Source organism: Asparagus officinalis, chromosome 1 (genome assembly GCF_001876935.1).
Source record: "Asparagus officinalis chromosome 1, Aspof.V1, whole genome shotgun sequence".
Classification (NCBI taxonomy): domain Eukaryota; kingdom Viridiplantae; phylum Streptophyta; class Magnoliopsida; order Asparagales; family Asparagaceae; genus Asparagus; species Asparagus officinalis.
In genome coordinates, this window is record NC_033794.1 from 94,026,259 (window position 1) to 94,048,111 (window position 21,853).

A 21,853-nucleotide genomic window follows, 5' to 3' on the forward strand; every position below is an offset into this window, starting at 1 on the left:
ATATGGCTTTTTGATAGGGGGAGCTATTCCCTATATTTGCTTTGTACTCACTCATGCTTATTGATAGGGGGAGCTTTCGCTCTCTTATTCCTTTGTCCCCTTTTTGATGTTGTCAAAGGGGGAGAAATATTGTGAGTATATTCTTTTTGTTTATATGCATGTGAATTATAATTCATATATCCTTTTTGTAAATTGTTTGTCATCATCAAAAAGGGGGAGATTGTTGGCCTTCTTGTTTTGATGATGTTTAACAAACAATTTACCACTAATGTTGTTTGTCTAGTATTTGTGTTTTCGTATTTATTGTAGACAAACAACATAGTTAGAGGATGGATGGAATAGCGCTTTAACGACGATATCAAATGGAGGTTGGCGGAATGTCGGGTTGAAGCCTTGCAATTCAAAGTTAAAGATCAAGTTCAAGCTTCATCCGCATGTGTACCAAGTTGAGCTACAATGAAGATCAAGATCAAGCTTGGGTAATCTAGTTTAGATTTTATATTATGTGTGTTAAGTACCTTAAGCTCAATATCATATACACACACGTATTTGGTTTCTATGTATATATATAGTTATATATATACATGCATGGTTTTGAGTTTCATGCTTTGGACACACTTGCAAAATACATGAGTTTTCACAAATGGAAATTCAATTTGAGAAATTCTTTTTCTAACATGTTTGTTTTCATGTTTACAAACATTTCGCAAAGTTTCATCAAGTTTAGAATTGATTTGTTATGTTTAATGGAATTTACAAAATCATGTTTTCGTTCGTGCACATGTTCGTGCATGTTTTACAAAACAGATGAGTTTTCGCAAATGGGAAGTGATATTTGAAAACTTCTTTCTCTGACATGTTTACCTACATGTTTAGAAACTTCCCTCAAAATTTTACTATTTTTGGAGTTGATTTACTGTGCCTAATTGATTTTACAAAATCGTATATGTTAACAGTTTTTCAGAAACTGTAAATTTGTGTTCAAATATTTATTTCTCTCAACTGGGAAAAGATTTTTCAGAAATTCTTTCTCTGACATGTTATTCTACATGTCTAGAACATTCTCACAAAATTTCATAATTTTTGGAGTTCATTTACTATTTTAAATTGATTTTACAAAACATCTGCGCACTGCTACAGTAACTCCGGTCGACCGGACCGGTCGACCGGAAATGTCTCTGGACGTTTCTCAGCTTTGCAGATGGCTCTCGGTCGACCGTACCGGTCGACCGAAGTACTGTAGCATCCGACCGTTGCTACAGTAACAGCTAGTTCTGTTTTTTTGTTTATTTTAATGTTTTGGGGGTGTTTTTATTGGTTTTTGGGGTTGTTTCATGAGCCTATATATACCCCATGCCCTCATACCTCTAAGGTAACTCAAGAAATGTTTTAAACAAGTTTAAAGAGTTTTAAACAAGGGTTTAAGTGAGTTTTAGTGTTTGTTTGGTTTGAAGATTATTTTCACAAGTGGAGGAGATCATCTTCTTGTTTGGGCTTCATATCTCCATCTCTCCATCTTGATCTAGAGAAGTTTTCCTAAACTCAAGTCTAGCTTTTATTTATAATTATTTGTTGATTATCATTTCTATTAAAGCTAGTTTTATATTGAGTTTAGTTTGATTTGATTTACTCTTTGTTTGCACACACAACCATTGAGCTTATTGTATTTGCATACATTATATAATTGGGTTGTGGGATAGTGTGACATTGAGTTGAGCCTAATTGAGTTCTCACCTTGTTAGAGAGAACAATCATTTACTGTATTTGTGCTTAATTGTGAGATCACTTTGTAATACACTTGTACACCGAGTGAGGAGTGTGTGGTGAGAGTCGGGGATCGTCCCAAGAGGAGTGGCGTCGGTTGACGTGCCTAGGGAGAGGTTGTAACCGAGCACTTGAGGGAGACACGGCTAGGTCCAACACTTAGTGGGTGTAGAGTGTGATTGCAAGAGTGTGAGTTGTAGAGTTTTCGGTTAGCTAGAAAACCGAGTGTGTAGAAGAAGTTCCGGCTTCCAAACCGGATTGTGTTAGTGGATTTTCTCCCCGGGAGTGGGGAGGGAGACGTAGGACGGAAGGTCCGAACTCCGTGATCATATTGCTTGTTTGAGTGTGCTTTGGCGTTCATTTATATTTATGTTCATATCTTATATCGCCATTGTCCATAGCTCATTATTTATATGATCCACTATCTTGTTTATGTTTATATCACCCTTAGTTACATATCCTTGCATATATCATATTGTATATCTCTTTGGTAGGATATATCACATTGTGTTAGTTTTATATCCTTGCATATACATTACCTATATCTCTTGTTAGGATATATCTTGTTGTTCACATTGCTTATCCTAGCTCACATATCTTGTTGTATTTCATATTGCTAGGATAACTTGTTAATTAATTTTAATTAGCATTTAATCGGATTAGATTAGCATAAGACCCTAATCACCCCCCCCCCTCTAGGGTCTAACAATTATCAGGGAAAATAAGAAATTCAACAAAATAATAACAGATGAAATAAGCAGAACCCAAAAGATAGGTCGAAATCACATCCTCAATCTCGAAAAAAAAAAATCAAGAACAAATAAGAAGTAAAGAATCAAGATATAGATATCAGTAGATTTTTAAGGAGGATTTCCAATTCCTAAATTTTTGGTTATTCAAAATTCAAACTCAAATCCTAAGTTGTGGGTATTACCTAATTTGTAATATAATTAAATACATATTACTATTTTCCACATGCCAATCTTTTTTGATTCAAGTTAAGCATTCGTGAAGCAATGTTGGAAGGCTCTCATTGAAATTAAATTGAACACCACAGTCTTATGTTGAACACCGCAGTCTTATGTTTCTAGAAATATATGCCACGTATCACTGTATAGCAAACAAATAATACAAGGAAATAAGTTATCTTTGTGGAGGGATATGAACCAGAGGCATTTTTTGTCTTTCAGTTTAAATCGCCATTTTACTTGAGATTTTTGAGTTAAGGAATGGTAGACCAACAATTGTACTGTACTTCAGTATCCAACATTTCATATAGGTTCTTCCTTTCCCAGTTTACTATCCACCAAAAGACGCTCCTTTTCTAATCCTTAGTTCATGAAACTTACATGGCACTCTAATAAGATGGATACAAGTAGGGATGCAAAAGTTTTAAGATAGGATGCTTCAAATGTAAGTCAAGAATACCAAGACTGAAGGATTAAAATAGAATATTTCAATTATCTGAAATGGAATAGCATATCTTTCTGTTAATCTAAACGAAACTCCTTTTTAGATATAGCATGAATCCCTAGGCTGCTAACTTGAAGTCAAATTGACAAATGAACTGGAAATTCTCAGTAAATTTTATGATATTTTACAGATTTAAATCAAATGAAAGATGTCATTGCACTTTTTATTGTCAAAACAGGTGATAAATGCTCACCAGCATCTTGGACCTACAGAAGCAAGCTACTCAGGCCTCCAACTTTGGCCCTGAAAATGTACGAAAATGGTCAAATATGTATCATAAAAGAACCCGAAAAGGTTTCAACAAAATAACCTCATTGGTTCATAAAGCATGCAGACTGTTCATGCTCAGGGAATCCAAAATAACTAGAATTATGATCAGCAAAAGTTTTAATCAATCAGTATGATGGTTGAATTCATCATATCAAATGTATATCGAATGTAATTTGAAGTACGACAAATTGACGAAGAAAGAGCAACTGGCTATGCTTAATGAAAATAAATTGTAGAGGACAAATAGATCAATTAATCCAAATCATTGAAGAATTAAATTGAACTTACCTCGAAATGAAATTCCATGCATTCATAGGGACCATAGACCATATTGAGAAAAAATTACAATCATAAGGGGTTGTATTTTGATGAATATTAACACTACACTTTCAACATATTTTATTTTAGAGATCTCTGTCCTCAATCTTCCCTCTTCCATTTGTAACATTCACTAATTCTCTTTTAATGTAGGTAATTATTCGTGCTCAGCCATTTGCAAGGATATGATTACGGTATGGTGTTAATTTCTTTATTTATTTTTGTCTCAAGTTTAAATTAAGTTGAATGTAAATTTTCATTGTGTTTATACAATTTAATCAAAGTATCATTATTACTGTGTTGTGTTGTGTTGTAGAAATAATTTTCATTGTGTTTATACAATTTAATCAAAGTATCATTATTACTGTGTTGTGTTGTGTTGTAGAAATAGGTATATAGCATTAGAAAATAGATTTTGATGCTTCAATGTTGACATAAGAGTTTTAACATTATGATTCTCACTGTGATTGTAACCAAAAAAAATTAAGGACACTAAGCACCAAACAACACGATCTGACACTAAGAACCAAACAACAAGCTCCAAATCAACAACAAGCTTTTCTATTTGCTCCATAGCATACAGCAAGCAGCTTAGCCAAGGGGGTTACATTACAAATCACGTGTTTGCACTCTACCTAACAATTCAAGCAAACATGGATGATGGTCAACAGAGTTCATCTCAAGGTAATTACACATATTTCAATCTGATGCATTATAGCAGCATGAAGTTAGAACATATGTACTTAATGTCTAACAGTTTGCATGTGTGCAGGGTCTTGGCATTCTCAACAAAGAGATTTGACAACCAGACAGATCAAAAGGAAGATTAGAAATCAGTATCAGTATAATAATTATGAAACTCAGAATAACATCTTTGGGTCCAAAAAAAAGCAACATGATCAGATAATTGATGATAAAGAAAATGGCAACTACAAAAAGGCAAAAATACAGCATTATAAAAGCAGAAGAATTATACCTTCATTCATCAATGCAACCGAAGAAGCTACAATAAAGCAGCAGACAAGTAAGAAAATATGTAATTTACAAGATTAAATTAACCTGAAAAGTATGTAATACATGCCTTGCTAATGCTAATTTTTAAAATATTTTAACCTTGATTTTGATGGTGAACCAGTCCATTAATCAATCAAATAAACCTATCCATTCAATATCATTTTCAAACATATGGACTTTATTGTTAAAATTCATGTTATTTCACACATTTCTTACCATGTTATCCTCAAATTGTTAATTGTATATGTATAATGGTACTAATTAAAATACTAATCTTATTGAATTGCAGTTAATCACAAATAGGGTACATAATTTTGGACCGCCAAAATTTATATGTGAATATTGTCACACAATGCTATGGTACGAGGAAAGAGCAAAAAAATCTTGGAAACCAAATAAGCCATCCTTCTCTCTTTGTTGTGGCAAAGGGAAAATAAAATTCCCTCTTTTAAAAGAGCCTCCCAGTTTTCAAAGTAATAAATTTAAGGAAAATATTAGATCTTATAATAGCATGTTTGCTTTTACATCCTCAGGAGGAAATATTGATAATACTTACAATAAAGGAGGAGGACCATATTGTTTTCATTTGAATGGTCAAAATCATCATCGTATAGAGTCGTTGAAACCTATACCTGGGACAGCTCCAAAATTCTGTCAATTATACATATATGATACTGAAAATGAAATCAACAACAGGATTATATCCATCAATAGTACCAACAAACTAGATGAGGATATTGTCAAGGGACTACTTGAAATGTTAGACATGCACAATGTATTAGTCCAAAGCTTCCGTGTGGTAAGAGAGAGAATCAATGAAGATGAATTAGTGACAGTGAGATTGGTGATCATGGCCTCAAGGAGTGGTGATGGGAGGGAACAAAATATGCCATCTGCATCAGAAATTGCCGGACTAATTGTGGGAAATGTTGAAGAAACAATAGGCATTCGAGATATTGTTGTCGAGGATCGAAAATTAGGCTTATCAAGAATTAGCGACCTACACCCCAGCTTCATGGCAATGCAATACCCATTGCTTTTTCCTTATGGAGAGGATGGCTACAGACTGGGAGTTAAGTTATTAGATGCATCAAATACCAGTTTGAAAAAAAAGAAAAGATGTGACCATGAGGGACTATGCTGCTTTCCGTATACAACAACGTCATAGTGAAGGGAAGACACTACTTTATTTTGGAAAATTATTCCAAACATATATTGTTGATCTGTTTACATGCATTGAAGAAGATAGGCTTCACTGGGTTAAAATTAATCAAACCAAGATCAGAGCTGAACTATACTCTGGAATAAAGGACGCTGTTTTCAGAGGAGATACAGAAGGATCTCAAGTTGGACAAAGGATAGTATTGCCATCTTCTTTCACAGGAGGCCCACGTTATATGAATCAAAATTATCATGACGCAATATCTCTATGTCGTGTTATGGGGAATCCGGATCTTTTTATAACAATGACAGCAAATCCAAGGTGGCTAGAAATCAAAGCAACATTAGAAGAATTGGGAGGACAAAGATCAGATGAGAGACCAGATATTGTAGCAAAAGTCTTCCAAATCAAACTTGACCATCTAATGGAGGATCTTCAAAAAAATGGTCATTTTGGAAAAATGTGTTGGCGGTATGTTCATTTCACCTTTTACACTATGCATAGAAGTCCATAATAATGATTTACAAACATATTTTGATTTATAGGTGCATTTGCATAAACATCTAACATGATAGTCAAAATTTTAAGACATTAAATTACCATGATTACATAGAGCACATGTGCAGTGATCTTATCTGTCATAAATTAAGTGAATATATACCATCAGGTACCATTCAGACATACAATCACTTTCATACACAATATTATGACTAACTTTATCCACCCCTTAGTATCTTAAGTTGACGTACATGTACATGCCCACATTATCGTTTCCAATTTCATGAACACTCATATAAATTTAGTTGACGTACATGTACATTGATACATATGATTATCCTACTTATGAAAATGATAACTCATGTTATTTTAAAGTTTTTTTAAGCAGATCAAAACAAAATAATGCTTATTGATTTAATAGTATGCAAGTTTATATCCAAAATTTAACCCCATTTATCTTCTGTCTGCCGCAAGATATACTTTCTTAATTCATATTGATCCCTTTCTTTTTTGCTTCAAATATATTGTGCATTAGATAAACTAAAACAAATCCCTTTCATAGCTGTAAAAGTTTAAATAGTTAAAATCCAGATTGGCACTTAAATAAGAAGTAAGCAAACACAAGTTACCTCAGAAGGCATCCTATGCTTAAAGTCGCTTGCATTTATCAGGGTGAACCATCAGTTAGAACTGCAAAAGAGTTTACAATAATAACGTGCAACAAAATCATTAGCAATAAGCTTAACTTTCGATATTGTTCATTCACATCAACATGCACAAAAATCGAAAGGCATGTCAAGATGCTCAAAAGGATTCAATATAAACAATAATTTTTCTTAATAATTGATACATACATATGAAAAAAAGTATATATATTCATTACGATATTGATAGTACATGTTACTTCACATGTTACATGCATGTATAGAAAAAAATGACAATTTGTATTAGACAGTTGGTTAATAGCTTTTAAAAATTTATAATATATATATACATACGATCATTTTATATCAACAAACAGTCAATTAAATGTACTTTCTATTTACAAATTTGTATCATACTCATTATAAAACTGATAGCATGTGTAACTTCACAAGATGTAAACACATCAGTACAATACAATTCTCTACACATGTATGTATTGTATGTTCGTAGTAACTTCACAAGATGTAAACACATCAGTACAATACAATTCTCTACACATGTATGTATTGTATGTTCGTACCAGTGCTTTTTAATAAATTTAAGACTTTACAATACAATTCTCTACACATGTATGTATTGTATGTTCGTACCAGTGCTTTTTAATAAATTTAAGACTTTACTTATATTCAAAAATGTAAAATTTGTAAACTTTTAGAATTAGGTAGAAACATGAAGAAGACTTGATCAAAAGATTCAAAACCACACTAATTGTTTTTGGGCAAAATTGTATGTGAAACAACCTTCACAAGAACAATAAAAGCAAAGGAATAGACAGTACCATAATTAAATTTGTTTGCCTATCAGATCCAGCTTCAAGCAAACAAAACATCTAATGTTCAATATGAACACATTCTTCGATGAAATATCAAGTTCAAAATATATTATCAATTGGCAAAAAGATGAAAACATCTTTAGCAGTGCAGCAGACTGAAACGTTTAGTTAGCAATCAGAAATTAGACCATATGACGTTTGACATTTGAAAACAGAAAAGATACCCTAACACCATAAAACCCGAGAAGCGCCAATATTCATAAAATACATCCCTATTTTGTGCATCCAAGAAGGATTTTATACATGCAGGAACGAGCAAAATATTCAAACCCGTGCGTTAAGCCTATTTACATCATGATTGCCAAATAAGTAGTTGCATAGCGTGTCAACACATTAATAGTTAATCAAAAATCATAAATGATGCATTAACAACAACATGTATAGCTCTAAAATTTTCAATTCTCGTGGCTAACCTACAATCTTTTAAGAAACGGTTCCAACTTCCACTCTATGTAGTAAATCATTTCACAGTTTTATCTATAAAAATCTCCTATCTTGGAAAAGACAGTAAGCAATGACACTCCACAGAAATATAACCTCTTAAATAATAACAACAATAATAATGATAAACAAAGCTTCAGGTTTCCTTACCAGAAATTTCTACTCCCTGCTTAGCACAATTTTCTTCTCTTCTTCTTGCTCCGTCAATAGACCTCTCACGTCTAGAATCCTGAACCTTCTTCTCTTTCCCCGACTTCCCTTTCTCGCTTTCTTTCTCCTTCTCTTTCTCTTTCCTACTAGCTCCCTTTCTTTCTCCTTCTCTTATTGCTAATGATTTTGATTCCTTTCTTTTGTGCTTCAAATATATTGTGCGTTAGATAAACTAAAACAAATCCCTTTCATAGCTGTAAAAGTTTAAATAGTTAAAATCCAGATTGGCTCTTAAATAAGAAGTAAGCAAACACAAGTTACCTCAGAAGGCATCCTATGCTTAAAGTCGCTTGCATTTATCAGGGTGAAACATCAGCTAGAACTACAAAAGAGTTAACAATAATAACGTGCAACAAAATCATTAGCAATAAGCTTAACTTTCGATATTGTTCCTTCACATCAACATGCACAAAAATCGAAGGGCAGGTCAAGATGCTCAAAAGGATTCAATATAAACAATAATTTTTCTTAATAATTGATACATACATATGAAAAAAGTATATATTCATTACGATATTGATAGTACATGTTACTTCACATGTTACATGCATGTATAGAAAAAAGATGATAATTTGTATTAGGCAGTTGGTTAATAGATTTTAAAATTTTATAATATATATACATACGATCATTTTATATCAACAAACAGTCAATTAAATGTACTTTATATTTACAAATCTGTATCATACTCATTATAAAATTGATAGCATGTGTAACTTCACAAGATGTAAACACATCAGTACAATACAATTCTCTACACATGTATGTATTGTATGTTTGTACCAGTGCTTTTTAATAAATTTAAGACTTTACTTATATTCAAAAATGTAAAATTTGTAAACTTTTAGAATTAGGTAGAAACAAATATTAATTTACTAAAATACAAGATTGCTAAGCATCCAATTAGTTCCATGCCATCCCATAAGTGTCAAGATGAGCATGTTCAAGATTTTTTTTGCAGAGAAAGAGTGCATCCAGGATATAGTGGATGTACTTGGTAGTCCAGACTTATCCTATTTGGGTCCTGGACACAACCAGAATGGTTAAAGAGGTTATGAGCTACTCCATCAGTTCCATTAAGATATGGTAGACCCTCACTATTTAAACATCTTATTTGATAAAACAGAAAAAAATTATATCTCAGGAGCTAAACGTTATGAGGACCAAGGACAGAAAACTATCATAAATATCTTAGCAGGTGTGGAATAACAAAACTGGGTATCTACTGAGGACCAAGGACAGAAAACTATCATAAATATCTTAGCAGGTGTGGAATAACAAAACTGGGTATCTACATAACTGAGTAGTTATAATCATCATCATAAATATCTTAGCAGGTGTGGAATAACAAAACTGGGTATCTACATAACTGAGTAGTTATAATCATCAAATAATAACAAATAAGATATTTATGTAAGATATAATGTGCATTAACAGTATGGTCTGCAAGGTAAAGTAATTTTAAATTCTGTCAGTGAAAATACACAACAACTAAAAAATGACAACAACAAAAATTTAATATTGAAATTTAGTAAATCTTATGTGCTAGAAAAAATTCTCATGAAAATGCCCAACACATTGAAGTTCACAACATAGTTCATTTAGTTATGCTCAAGTAGAGCCTCCAAACTGTGTAAGAAAGAAAGTCAATCTCAAAGAGAATAAGCGTACTGTGCTTACAAAAGGATCAAATAGGACATATAAGACAGAAAGCATCAACATATAGTTTAATGTACTAAAATCAGCAAGAAAGAGGTAGCTACCGAATTTAACAAGAAAGTTCATTTTAAGATGCTGAGAAACATACTTGAAGTTTTATCTACAATAACCAAAGTAGGATCTGGCTGGTTGAATTTTGGTTCATCAATATGAACTTTCCAGAGAGCAATAGTGACTTTTGTTTAGCAACCTGCTTGCTTAAAAGAGAAAATATATATTAAATCTGGTACTTTAGCAACTTGGTAGAGCATATATTCTCTGTTGGATGAAGAACATGAGAAAACAACATAGCAAATCATTCATCATCTGAAGATATAAAAGAAATTATGCATGGCTAATTGCTAACCCATACAAAACAAGGTTAACAGACAGACAGAGAGTTCATATTGATGTTTGGTGTTTTTATTTCCTGGGTGGGGTTTTTTTCTAGGGGTGAGGTGGGGGAGGGGGTTCCAAATGGGATTCAAGATACCGCTTGCTAAGCACATAGTTTGCAGCTCAAATAAAAGATTTGTACCTTTGAATGATGTGATCATTTAAAGTCCTACAAACAAAAAGACAATCAAACATTTTCATGAAATCTTTCATGTACATTGATTAGTATCAAGATAGATGATATCTAATTGTGTGTTGCTTAGTACTATGGCTTAAACTATTATAAACCCCATCAAATTTGTTGTAGATGGATATCACACTATCTCGGATAATAACAGTGGCTTATATTCTTAATTTTAAATATCTATATTTGTAGATGGATATCACACTATCTCGGATAATAACAGTGGCTTATATTCTTAATTTTAAATATCTATATTGTAGTTTTATCCAACGACCTTTTCAAAATTTTTCATTTTGTATGTTGTTGATCCTTAAGAAAAAAATGTTCAAACTAATATGTTTTTCAATTTTAGATTATTTAGTTATTATAGGTCACAATCTAGGAGTATTGATTTTAATATTGATGCTAACATATAGGAATAATCTGTTTAGTAGTTTACATGTGAGTATAAATTGTCATAATACATGCTATAATCTGGGAAGATACTATAACTTACTTTCTCCACTATGCATATATCTACCAAAAAAATAATCTATTACAAAAATTAATTTCAAACATGAATTTTATGCAATCTCTAACATAGTTTATCAATGAAACATTTGCAGCTGTATATACGATAGAATTTCAGAAACGTGGACTACCACATGCACACATTTTGCTATAGCTTCATGAGAGTAACAAATATCCGACACCCGCATTGATTAATAAAATCATTAGTGCTGAGATCCCAGATGAGAAAGAAGATCCAGATGGGTATGCAGCAGTTGGTCAGTACATGATGCATGGACCATGTGGAAGTACAGCTCCATATTCACCATGTATGAAAAATAAAAAATGTTCAAAGCGGTTTCCAAAAAAATTCATTTATGACACGATTATTGATGATGGAGGTTTTCCTATTTACCGAAGAAGGGAGGATAATAGTAAATGGATAGGGAAAAATGGAACAAGATTAGACAATGGTTATGTCGTACCGTACAACCGAAACTTGATCGTGAAATATCAATCTCACATTAACGTAGAATGGTGTAACAGAGGAAGATCAATCAAATATTTGTTTAAGTATGTCACAAAAGGACCAGATCATGTTTCTGTTACTATTCAGAAGGAAAACAATGGTATATCCTCAAAAGTGAAAGAATTGAACAGAGATGAGATACAACACTATCTTGATTGTAGATATGTCTCAGCACCGGAGGCTATATGGAGGATATTTGGATTTGATATTCATTACAGAACTCCAGCAGTAGAGAGGCTACCATTTCATTTGCCGGATCAGGAATCAATTATTTTTAAAGACAATGATAATCTAAATGACAATTTGAATGATATTGAATCAAAGAAGACCAAGTTCAAGGCGTGGATGGAAGCAAACAAACTTTATCCAGAAGCAAAAAATCTCACTTATGCTGAATTACCAAGTAAATTTGTATGGAAGACGGATGAGAAAAGATGGAAACCAAGAGAAAAGGGGCGAAGTGTTGGTCGGTTGGTTTATGCCCATCCTTCTTCGGGTGAAAGATTTTATCTGCGTTTATTACTAAATGTAGTGAAAGGTCCTACAAGCTATGCTGATATAAAAACCAAAGATGGAATTCAGTATGGAACATGTGATGCTCTAAGATTGTTGGATGATGACAATGAATGGCAATTAGTCATGGAGGAAGCATCTTATTTTTCCTCAGGGAGACAAATGAGACATTTATTTGTACAAATACTTTTATATTGTGAAATTATCAATCCTAAAAAGCTATGGGAAGATAATTGGGTGCATTTATCAGAGGGTATTTTTCAAGCTCAAATTAATGTTCTACAGTACCCAAATTTGAAAATGACAAAAAAACAATTACAAAGCCATGCATTGGCAGAAATACAATATCTCCTACTACAAAATGGTCAATGTCTTCAGAAATTTCAAGGTATGCCACTTCCTGATCCAGTTTTAATTCAACAATGTAAAGAGAAGATTATAAGTGAAGAATTTAACTATGATAGAGAAGAATTGAGAAGGGCGCATGAACTGTTGTTTTAGGGTCTTAATGAGAAACAAAAAAAATTTATGATGTTGTGGTTCATTCTGTATATAGTAAAACAGGAGGCTTATACTTTCTCTATGGACATGGTGGGACAGGAAAAACTTATGTTTGGAAGTCAATTATCAATAGACTTAGATCTGAGGGGAAAATAGTACTAGCAGTGGCATCATCGGGAATTGCTGCTCTTCTTTTACCTAGAGGGAGAACAGCACATTCAAGATTCCAGATTCTAATTAAATTAAAAGAAACATCTACATGTGGTATTAAACAAGGTACACCTGAAGCAAATTTGCTAAAACAAACAGCTTTAATACTTTGGGATGAGGCGCCAATGATGCATAGACATGCATTTGAAGCAGTGGATAGAACTTTGAAAGATATATTGGGAAAAGACAATCCTACATTGTCAGATAAACCATTTGGAGGTTTAACTGTGGTGCTTAGGGGTGATTTTAGACAAATTTTACCGGTTATTCCAGGAGGAAGTAAACATGATATTATTCATGCTTCCATTAGCAGATCCAAATTTTGGAGTGAATGCAGAATATACAAATTGACAGAGAATATGAGAATTCAACAAAGTTCATCAAATGAGAACGAAATGAGCATACCAGAATTTAGTAGATGGGTTCTAAATATTGGAAATGGAAGTGCTGCAGAAGAGTGTTGCGAATTGCAAAATATGGATGGAACTATTGATATTCCACGCGAATTTATACTTCATCCAACTAAAAATCCAGTTGAGGATATTATTTCATCTACCTACCCAAACATAGATGAAAACTTTCAAAACACAAAATATCTAGAAGAAAGAGCAATATTAACACCAAGGAATGAAACTGTAGACATTGTGAACAATACAATCTTGGAAAAAATTGAGGGACAAATTTTAGTATATCTTAGTTCTGATTCCCTTTGCCGAACATCTCATAATATGCAAGAAAATGAGATCAACTTTCCAACGGAGTACCTGAATTCGCTAAAATTTCCGAGAAGACAATTACCTATTAGACCATGTTATGCAATGACCATAAATAAAAGCCAGGGTCAAACACTACAACATGTTGGTCTGTATCTACCAAAACCCGTTTTCACACATGGTCAACTATATGTGGCTATTTCGAGAGTGACATCACCAAGAGGTCTAAAAATTCTCATTGAAAATAGTGAAATGAACACTGAAAGTGTAACAGAGAATGTAGTGTATAGAGAAATATTCAACAACTTGGTAGAAGGTATATCATATATACCATTATTGTTATCTATTTATAATCTATAATATAATATTTGCATTAAACCTTTATTTGTTTCCTTAGTTTCATTCATACTGATTCATTGAATCATTGACAGTTTAAGTGGGATGTTGAATATAAATATTTAATGAAATTATATGTGCAGGTGAAGGACAAGAAGGATGAGTATTTCTAAATACACGGCGATAAAGGATCTGAACACGAGAGTAAAAGATCCAATCATTAAAGCCCGAGTGACAAGCATATGGGAAAATATAAATGTCATATCACTTCAAAATTATGGACTGCTACTTACCCTTTTGGATGAAAGTGTAAGACAGATTTACATTCCTTCTGTAAACTTTTTATACAAAAGTATCTCTTATAGTTATGAAATATCAATATCTACGTACTATATCAAGATCTATATATTTTTAAATTGAGACGCTTATTTTTTCTTTTTATAGGATACACACATTCACGGTAGCATAAAAACAACTGAGATGTCAATGTTTCAACCAATCATAGAGGAAGGAAGTATACATGTCATCTCTAAGTTCAGAGTTATGAATTCTTTTGGCAATTATAGGGCAACTGAGAATAAATTCACAATTTGTTTTTGCCGTATGACACAAGTTCAAGTACTACAAGAAGACGACGACAATATCCATAGGTACAAGTTCAACTATAAACCATTCAATGAGCTTTATAGAATGAAAGGAAACATGACTTATTTGGCAGGTAAACTTTTATTATAATTTTTGCAACATGATATAGTTCAATGCAGATTATGCAATAAACCTTATATAACTTACCTCTCTTATCTTTGCTTATTTCAATTTCAATACATATATAATTGGGTATGTGAAAGATATATATCCCTTGGAGCAAACTGTCATTTCCGGAAAGCCAGGGACTAGGAGAGCCTTAAAACTAATCGATGAAGAGTGAGAGTTATCTTATTCATCACCTAATCTAACTGTTAATTATATTTACTTATGCTTGAACCTAAAACTTTATATCTCTTATACAAATCAGAAACATAGAATGCACTGTTACTTTATGGAACCAAATTGCTACAAATCTAGAGAGCGCATTGATAGAACAAGATCCAAACAACATGGTTATGGTGGTCAGTGGAATATTTGTTACTAATTTTAGAGGTAAGATGAACAATTATACATGTAATAAATATTGCTTTCATCAATACATAAGTAAAGATAATACTTTCCGCATAACTTTGCACAGAAAATTTCAGGCAATAATTCTGTGTCATCAAGCACGGCTACCAAAATCTACGTGAACATACCTGAACAAAGAGTAGTGGAATTATCTCAAAGGTAATTTTAGTATCTTTATATTTTGACATACGTAATTAAATTATATGTACTGACATATGATTTCTGAGCATATATACATAGGTACATGGAGTCGGAAACACAGATGCAGCTAATAAAGACACCAATTAATTACAAATCAAAGCAGAAATTGTACATGGAGTCGGAAACACAGATGCAGCTAATAAAGACACCAATTAATTACAAATCAAAGCAGAAATTGTTTGAAACACCATCTGCATCTTTGAGCGATCTTATTTTATTCAATGATCCAGAAACCGCTGAGGTAATGAAGTTTTTAAAAGATGGCCTATCAATTGTGCAAACTAATTATCTATTCTATAGCTAATATACATCTTTGTAATTTGAAGGAATATTTCTTTATATGCAATGTGAGAATCAATACTATAATGGATAACCAAAAATGGCGTTATCGCGGATGTCCAGATTGTTTTAAGAAAATAATTGATGCGGAATATACTTTTTGGTGCGCAAAGTGTGACAGAGAGGTATTTGCAGAAAATAGGTATGTAAATATTTACAATATGAACCACAATTACATACCAAATAATGACTTTGATAATCAATGAGTTGGAAAAAAAATTATACAGCTACAGGATAACTATGGAAGTTCAAGATGAATCTGCGAAAACTACTTTCGTTGTTATGAACAAGGAAGCTGAAAAATTGGTGAAAATACCAGCTCAAGAGGTTGCACGAACAATAAAATATGTGAGTACATCTTCCTATTAAAGTATTTTGAAACACATTTTATAACACATTCAGTACGTGCTTAAAAAATATTATTCACTGATCATCAGGTTAATGGTAGAGAAGTTTTCCCGGAAGTGATAAAAGCCATATCTGGAAAATGTATTAAGGTTCAGGTAAAACTAACGCGATATAATTTTGTGGAAGGTAATGAAGGTTTCACAATAACCAAAGTAATAGAGGAGACTGCAGAGGCATCAATCATTAATTTACTTGAGGATGCGCCACCACCGACTCCGCAAACAATAGCATCTTATAAAACCGGACTCACACCTATGCCTGCACCATTATTGGATATAAAATCGGAAAAAGCTTACAACAAAACACCACTAAAAATTATAAACATGGATGAGGAATCAAACGAGCAGAAAGGACATTCATCTAAAATACATCAAGTGCAAGGTGATGTCAAATTAATGTTCATTATAAGTATAATGATTGTTATTGTTATTATTATAAAATTATGTAATCCAAACGCTTAAAATAAGTGTAGAACCAATGCCTAAGTATTAAAACCATTAACTTATTAAATTATTTCTTACATGCAGATAACAAGAGGACGTTGCATTAGACTGAAATGAAGATTGACATCTAGAATTGTGACTTTAAAAGGCTCAACACATACTCGATGAGAAAAGAACCTTGGAAGATAACAACCAGTGATGTTTCTATTTGCTATGTATATTACTAATGTGTGACTTATGAGTATAAACTCTTAAGTATGTTGACATTTCGTATTTATATAGTTCATGCTTCTTTTGTTCATTTATTAACAAAAATTAATTATTTGCATTACATCTACTACTTCTTTAGGCCAGGAACCAAATCAAATCATAAAGAATAGTGCCTTCATTATCATGGTGTTTTCATCTCCTGTTAATTTGCAAACTTATTATTATTACTGTTGTTATGCACCTGTTTTTTGATATTATTATTTAATAAATAAATACTCATTTAAAATTTCTGTACACCAACAACATTTATTCATTAAAAACTAAACAAGTAATGAAAACAATCCTTTTGAAATGCAAAATTCATTCAGTCAATAATAAGATAAATATCATATTATAACAAATTGGTTCCAACCACAAAAGAAGATAAGTCACCCAAATATGAAAACGATCCAATTTACTATTAAATTGCTCTAATTACAAGATCTTCTACAAAACAATAACAACTTAACCTCACAAAGGGTACCAACATATTGAGAACAATTGTAGCCCTGTTTTGGCTTAAATTTTTTTCCCACATGCAAGCATATACATCTATTTTTTCTGATTTAATGCATAAAAGAAAAGTCAAGGAAAATAGCTTCTTTTCCCCTTTTTCTACTGCAATCCTACATTGATTACACGATAATGCAAATGAAGGCAACAACATCCTACATTATTCAATTCAATTCGATATATTGCCTAAACAAATAAATAAAACTTGCAACAATATACAATAAATCCATACAATCAATTGTTTCAAGTCAAAGCCCACTATAAAGAACAAAATAATATAAAACAAAAAAAAAGAAAAAACAAAGACAAACAAAATAAAACTTCATTTTTATCATAGATGATCGACAACATATTACCTAAACAGCATGTCATAACATTTAGTGAAATTAGAGCAATATATGATTGTTGCTTCTATTAAAAGAGAAAAAATAAATTACCAGATAGTCGTAGGAAAATAAGAATACAACATTTGAATAAATCAAAATTAATGATTTACCTTTAACATATAGAACACATTCTGAATTCTGCATAATAAAAACGGCTAAAAAACTAGACAACAAAAATCACCACATATTTCAAAATATAGAATAACTTTGATAGATTTTTCTACAAAGAAATCTAACCAAAATTTCAAGGAAAAAATTTATATTATGCATAAATAATCTGGTGATAACAACGTTAGCCCTAATTTCAATATCCATGTACCAGAATGCAATTATTTAATGTAGAAGACTCGCATTTGCATGTCTTCGTGTCAACAAATGCTAACCAAATATACTGCCATAAACAGTTAACATGCAATAAAGGCTAAAAAAAGATAATATCTTTCCAGTTTAGGAAAAATAAACAAAACTATAATCCAACTAAAATATTAATTACTCATAAATAACAAATAAACTCAAAATTTCACATGAGACAGATAATAGGCTAAAAGATCAGACCTTTGTGACAAAACTCTTGATTTTGCACGACCTACCTTCTGTCTTTGAGATCTATCGCATGAAAGATGAAAAATGATAAAAGTGAGAGCATTAAAGAATGTAATTATCACTCCTTAAAGGTTAAATTTTGTAAAACCTCATAAAAATTTTTAAATGAGTATATTGATGTACTAGCAAGAAAATAATATTAATCACATATGTATTTATGCATACACATATAGAAGGTGTATATCAGTGTTTTGAGAACTATATTAGTGTGCATATGGGAGAGGTTTTGATTGGTGTGAGCACCAAGTTCATAATCATCTCTGTTGGTGTTTTCTTGTTCTGAGCGGTCGACCGCAGGAGTCATGCCGGTCGACCGCCCATCGGTCTCGCACTCAGGAAATTTCTTTCCTGCTGTGCGGTCGACCGCACTGAGCGCGGCGGTCGACCGCCCAACAGACAGAGAGTTTTCTGGGTTTCGGGTCTTAGCGGGTTTCGGGTCGGGTCTAGGGGTTAGTATATAATCTAATGAACCCGGGAGAGAGCTCTTTTGATCTGAAATAAGAACCCTAGCCCCCTCTCTCCCCTAAAACCCTAGTTTCTCACTCTTTGGTGATTTGGAGGAGCTTTGGAGGGTTTTTCAGCGGATTTTTGGTGGATTCAGCGAGAGGGATCACCTTCCTCCAGATCCAGGGCTTCGTTTTCGTCGTAGGCGAGTAACATCTCGCCCAACTTCATCCCTTTTCGTTTTTATGCTTAGATTTGAGTTTTCATCCGGTTTTTATTGAGCCCAAATCGTATTTTTGTAGATAAAGTAGATCTTATGGCTTGAGGTGCAAGAATCATATTTTTCAGTAATAACGCAGAGGACTCAGCGGTCGACCGTCGCATTTTTCTGCCAGCAAAATTGCTTCTGCCCTTTGGGCGGTCGACCGGCATGACCTCTGCGGTCGACCGCCGCTCAGCTTCTGAGCCCAGTGGTTCTCAGGCCTGCGAGCGGTCGACCGGAGTGGGTTCTGCGGTCGACCGCCGCACAGTTTTCCTGTCCTGTTTATTTCTGCTGTATAGTACACTCGTTAGAGCGCTTGCCTCGATCACCTAGCTTTGATCTTTAGTTGCACTAAGCATCTATGCAGGATAGATGGCCTGAAATACTTGCCTAGAATCACACGACGAGTTGAGTGTGAGTTTTGCATAAGTAAACCATGCCTTGTATATCACTAATACCTGTTTATTTCTGCTGTATAGTACACTCGTTAGAGCGCTTGCCTCGATCACCTAACTTTGATCTTCAGTTGTACTAAGCATCTATGCATGATAGATGGCCTGAAATACTTGCCTAGAATCACACGACGAGTTGAGTGTGAGTTTTGCATAAGTAAACCATACCTTGTATATCACTAATACTTGCTTAGTTGCACAGTCCTCGTGTTGGACTATAATCCATAGAAGTCCTCGTGTTGGACTATAATCCATTTCACGTCACATAACGCAATATATATATATATATATGTTCGGAGACATGTTGTATTTTCTTTTTGCTTATTTCTGTTTACATATTAGACTCCGGGTTTGGTACTTAAGGAGTTTCAATTTGGGATACAAGGTATATACATGAGGGTTTCCTTGTTTGGATTATTTCGCTCGACGTACCTATGCCCGTGTTGAAACTTCATAAGTACCAAGACCCATTGTTTATTGTTAGGGTAATTGTTTATATATATATTTATATACCTTGTGATAACTGTATTTTCTTACAACGAGCCCTCTCCACTGGGGTTGGTTGTGATGTTGCTCGCTAGCGCTTTGACGCTCGTTGTCCCTCCCCCTTTCAGGTCACGAGCCAGGAGCCCGGAGAGTCGCAGGTTGATGGCGACACACTTTAGTATTCGACTGTCTATTCTAGCTATGCTTTGTTTAGACATTTGAGGACTTTATTCTAGATGTTGTAAAGGCTGTGTGCCTTATTTCCTTTATTCAGACTTGTTGTATTTGAGATGTATTAAGAACTCCAGTTTGTTCATTTTAGACATTGACTTTATATTCCTGTGTGTTGGATGATGAAATACTATTTGATCTTTATCGTTTCATCAGTTATCTCTTGTAGTATCTCTTACTTGCTTTTGTACCTACACCTATTATTGACCCACTAGAGTGATAAAATTGTGATGGTGAAACATGTTATTGCACGGTGTGGTGCATAACAGGTTTGACACTCTTGGTTTCACCTTGGACTTCAGCCTTGTGTGAACCCTGGGGCGTCACAGTTGGTATCAGAGCTCTAGTTCCAGTATCCTTAGGATCATCCTGTGTCGAGTCGTGGAGCTAGGATAGAGTTTCCTAGGATTCATGTATAGAGTCCGTAAGGATTTTCTAGTATGAGTGAGGACGATATATGCGTATACTTCAAAATTTGAGGAAATTTTTTTTTTATGATAACTATTTTGCAAATTTAAAGTATTTTGTGTGAATACTATATGTTGTGAAGATTGTATTGTGATACGCTATTTATAGAAGTTTATTTTGACTCATAAACTTTTATTTTCTTATGATCAGAGAGATGGCAGGACGTGGTAGACCCGTACTAGGAGAGCTACCCAGGCGGAGTCACAGCAGACTCCATCAGAGCAGCAGCCAGCTCAGTCCGAGCCTCAGCAGGCACCACCAGGGCCGCAGCAGGCTCCTCAGTACTTGGTGGATCTTATGGCTCCTCTCATTGCCAGGATGACGGCCATTGAGGACTTGGTGACGACTCATATAGCACCACGGACACCACCACCACCGGTAGCTCAGCAGCAGGGGATACCTGCCGTTCCTGTCAGAGAGAGGCCCCCAGAGGTCACGTATTTGGTGGACATCATGGCTCCTCTCATTGCCCGGATGACAGCCATTGAGGAGTTGGTGACTACTCATATAGCACCACGGACACCACCACCACCGGTAGCTCAGCAGCAGGGGATACCTGCCGTTCCTGTCAGAGAGAGACCCTCAGAGGTCACGCCTGCAGCCATTCCTCAAGCAGTCCTAGACAGAGCCACCGAGCAGGAGGCTTGGCTCCGTATGGTTGAGAGGTACCAGAAGATGAGAGCACCCGAGTTTCAGGGATCACCAGACCCTCTGGCAGCCCATAAGTGGAAGGAGGATGTGAGCAACATTCTCGACATACTCAGTGTGGACTCAGTTCAGAAGCAGAGGTTGGCATCCTACAGTCTGAAGGGTGATGCCGGGAGATGGTACCGACTTCAGTTCCCTCCAGAGCAGAGGATGACCCTCACATGGGAGGACTTCATATATTTCTTTGATGGGCAGTACATTTCCTCTGCATCACGGACAGGGAAGGAGCTCGAGTTATCCCGTCTG

General features: G+C 34.0%; 1 protein-coding gene and 1 long non-coding RNA gene across 2 annotated transcripts; both read left to right on the top strand.

Moving 5' to 3' along the window:
• Window positions 11,741–14,356, top strand: LOC109837497. The gene is made up of 3 exons (XM_020405769.1): window positions 11,741–12,884; window positions 13,061–14,236; window positions 14,352–14,356. Exons 1-3 carry the CDS (start codon window positions 11,741–11,743, stop codon window positions 14,354–14,356), a joined length of 2,325 nt encoding a protein of 774 aa, XP_020261358.1.
• Window positions 16,005–16,217, top strand: LOC109844802. The gene is made up of 2 exons (XR_002248120.1): window positions 16,005–16,096; window positions 16,182–16,217. It is a non-coding gene; the product is annotated as an uncharacterized LOC109844802 (long non-coding RNA).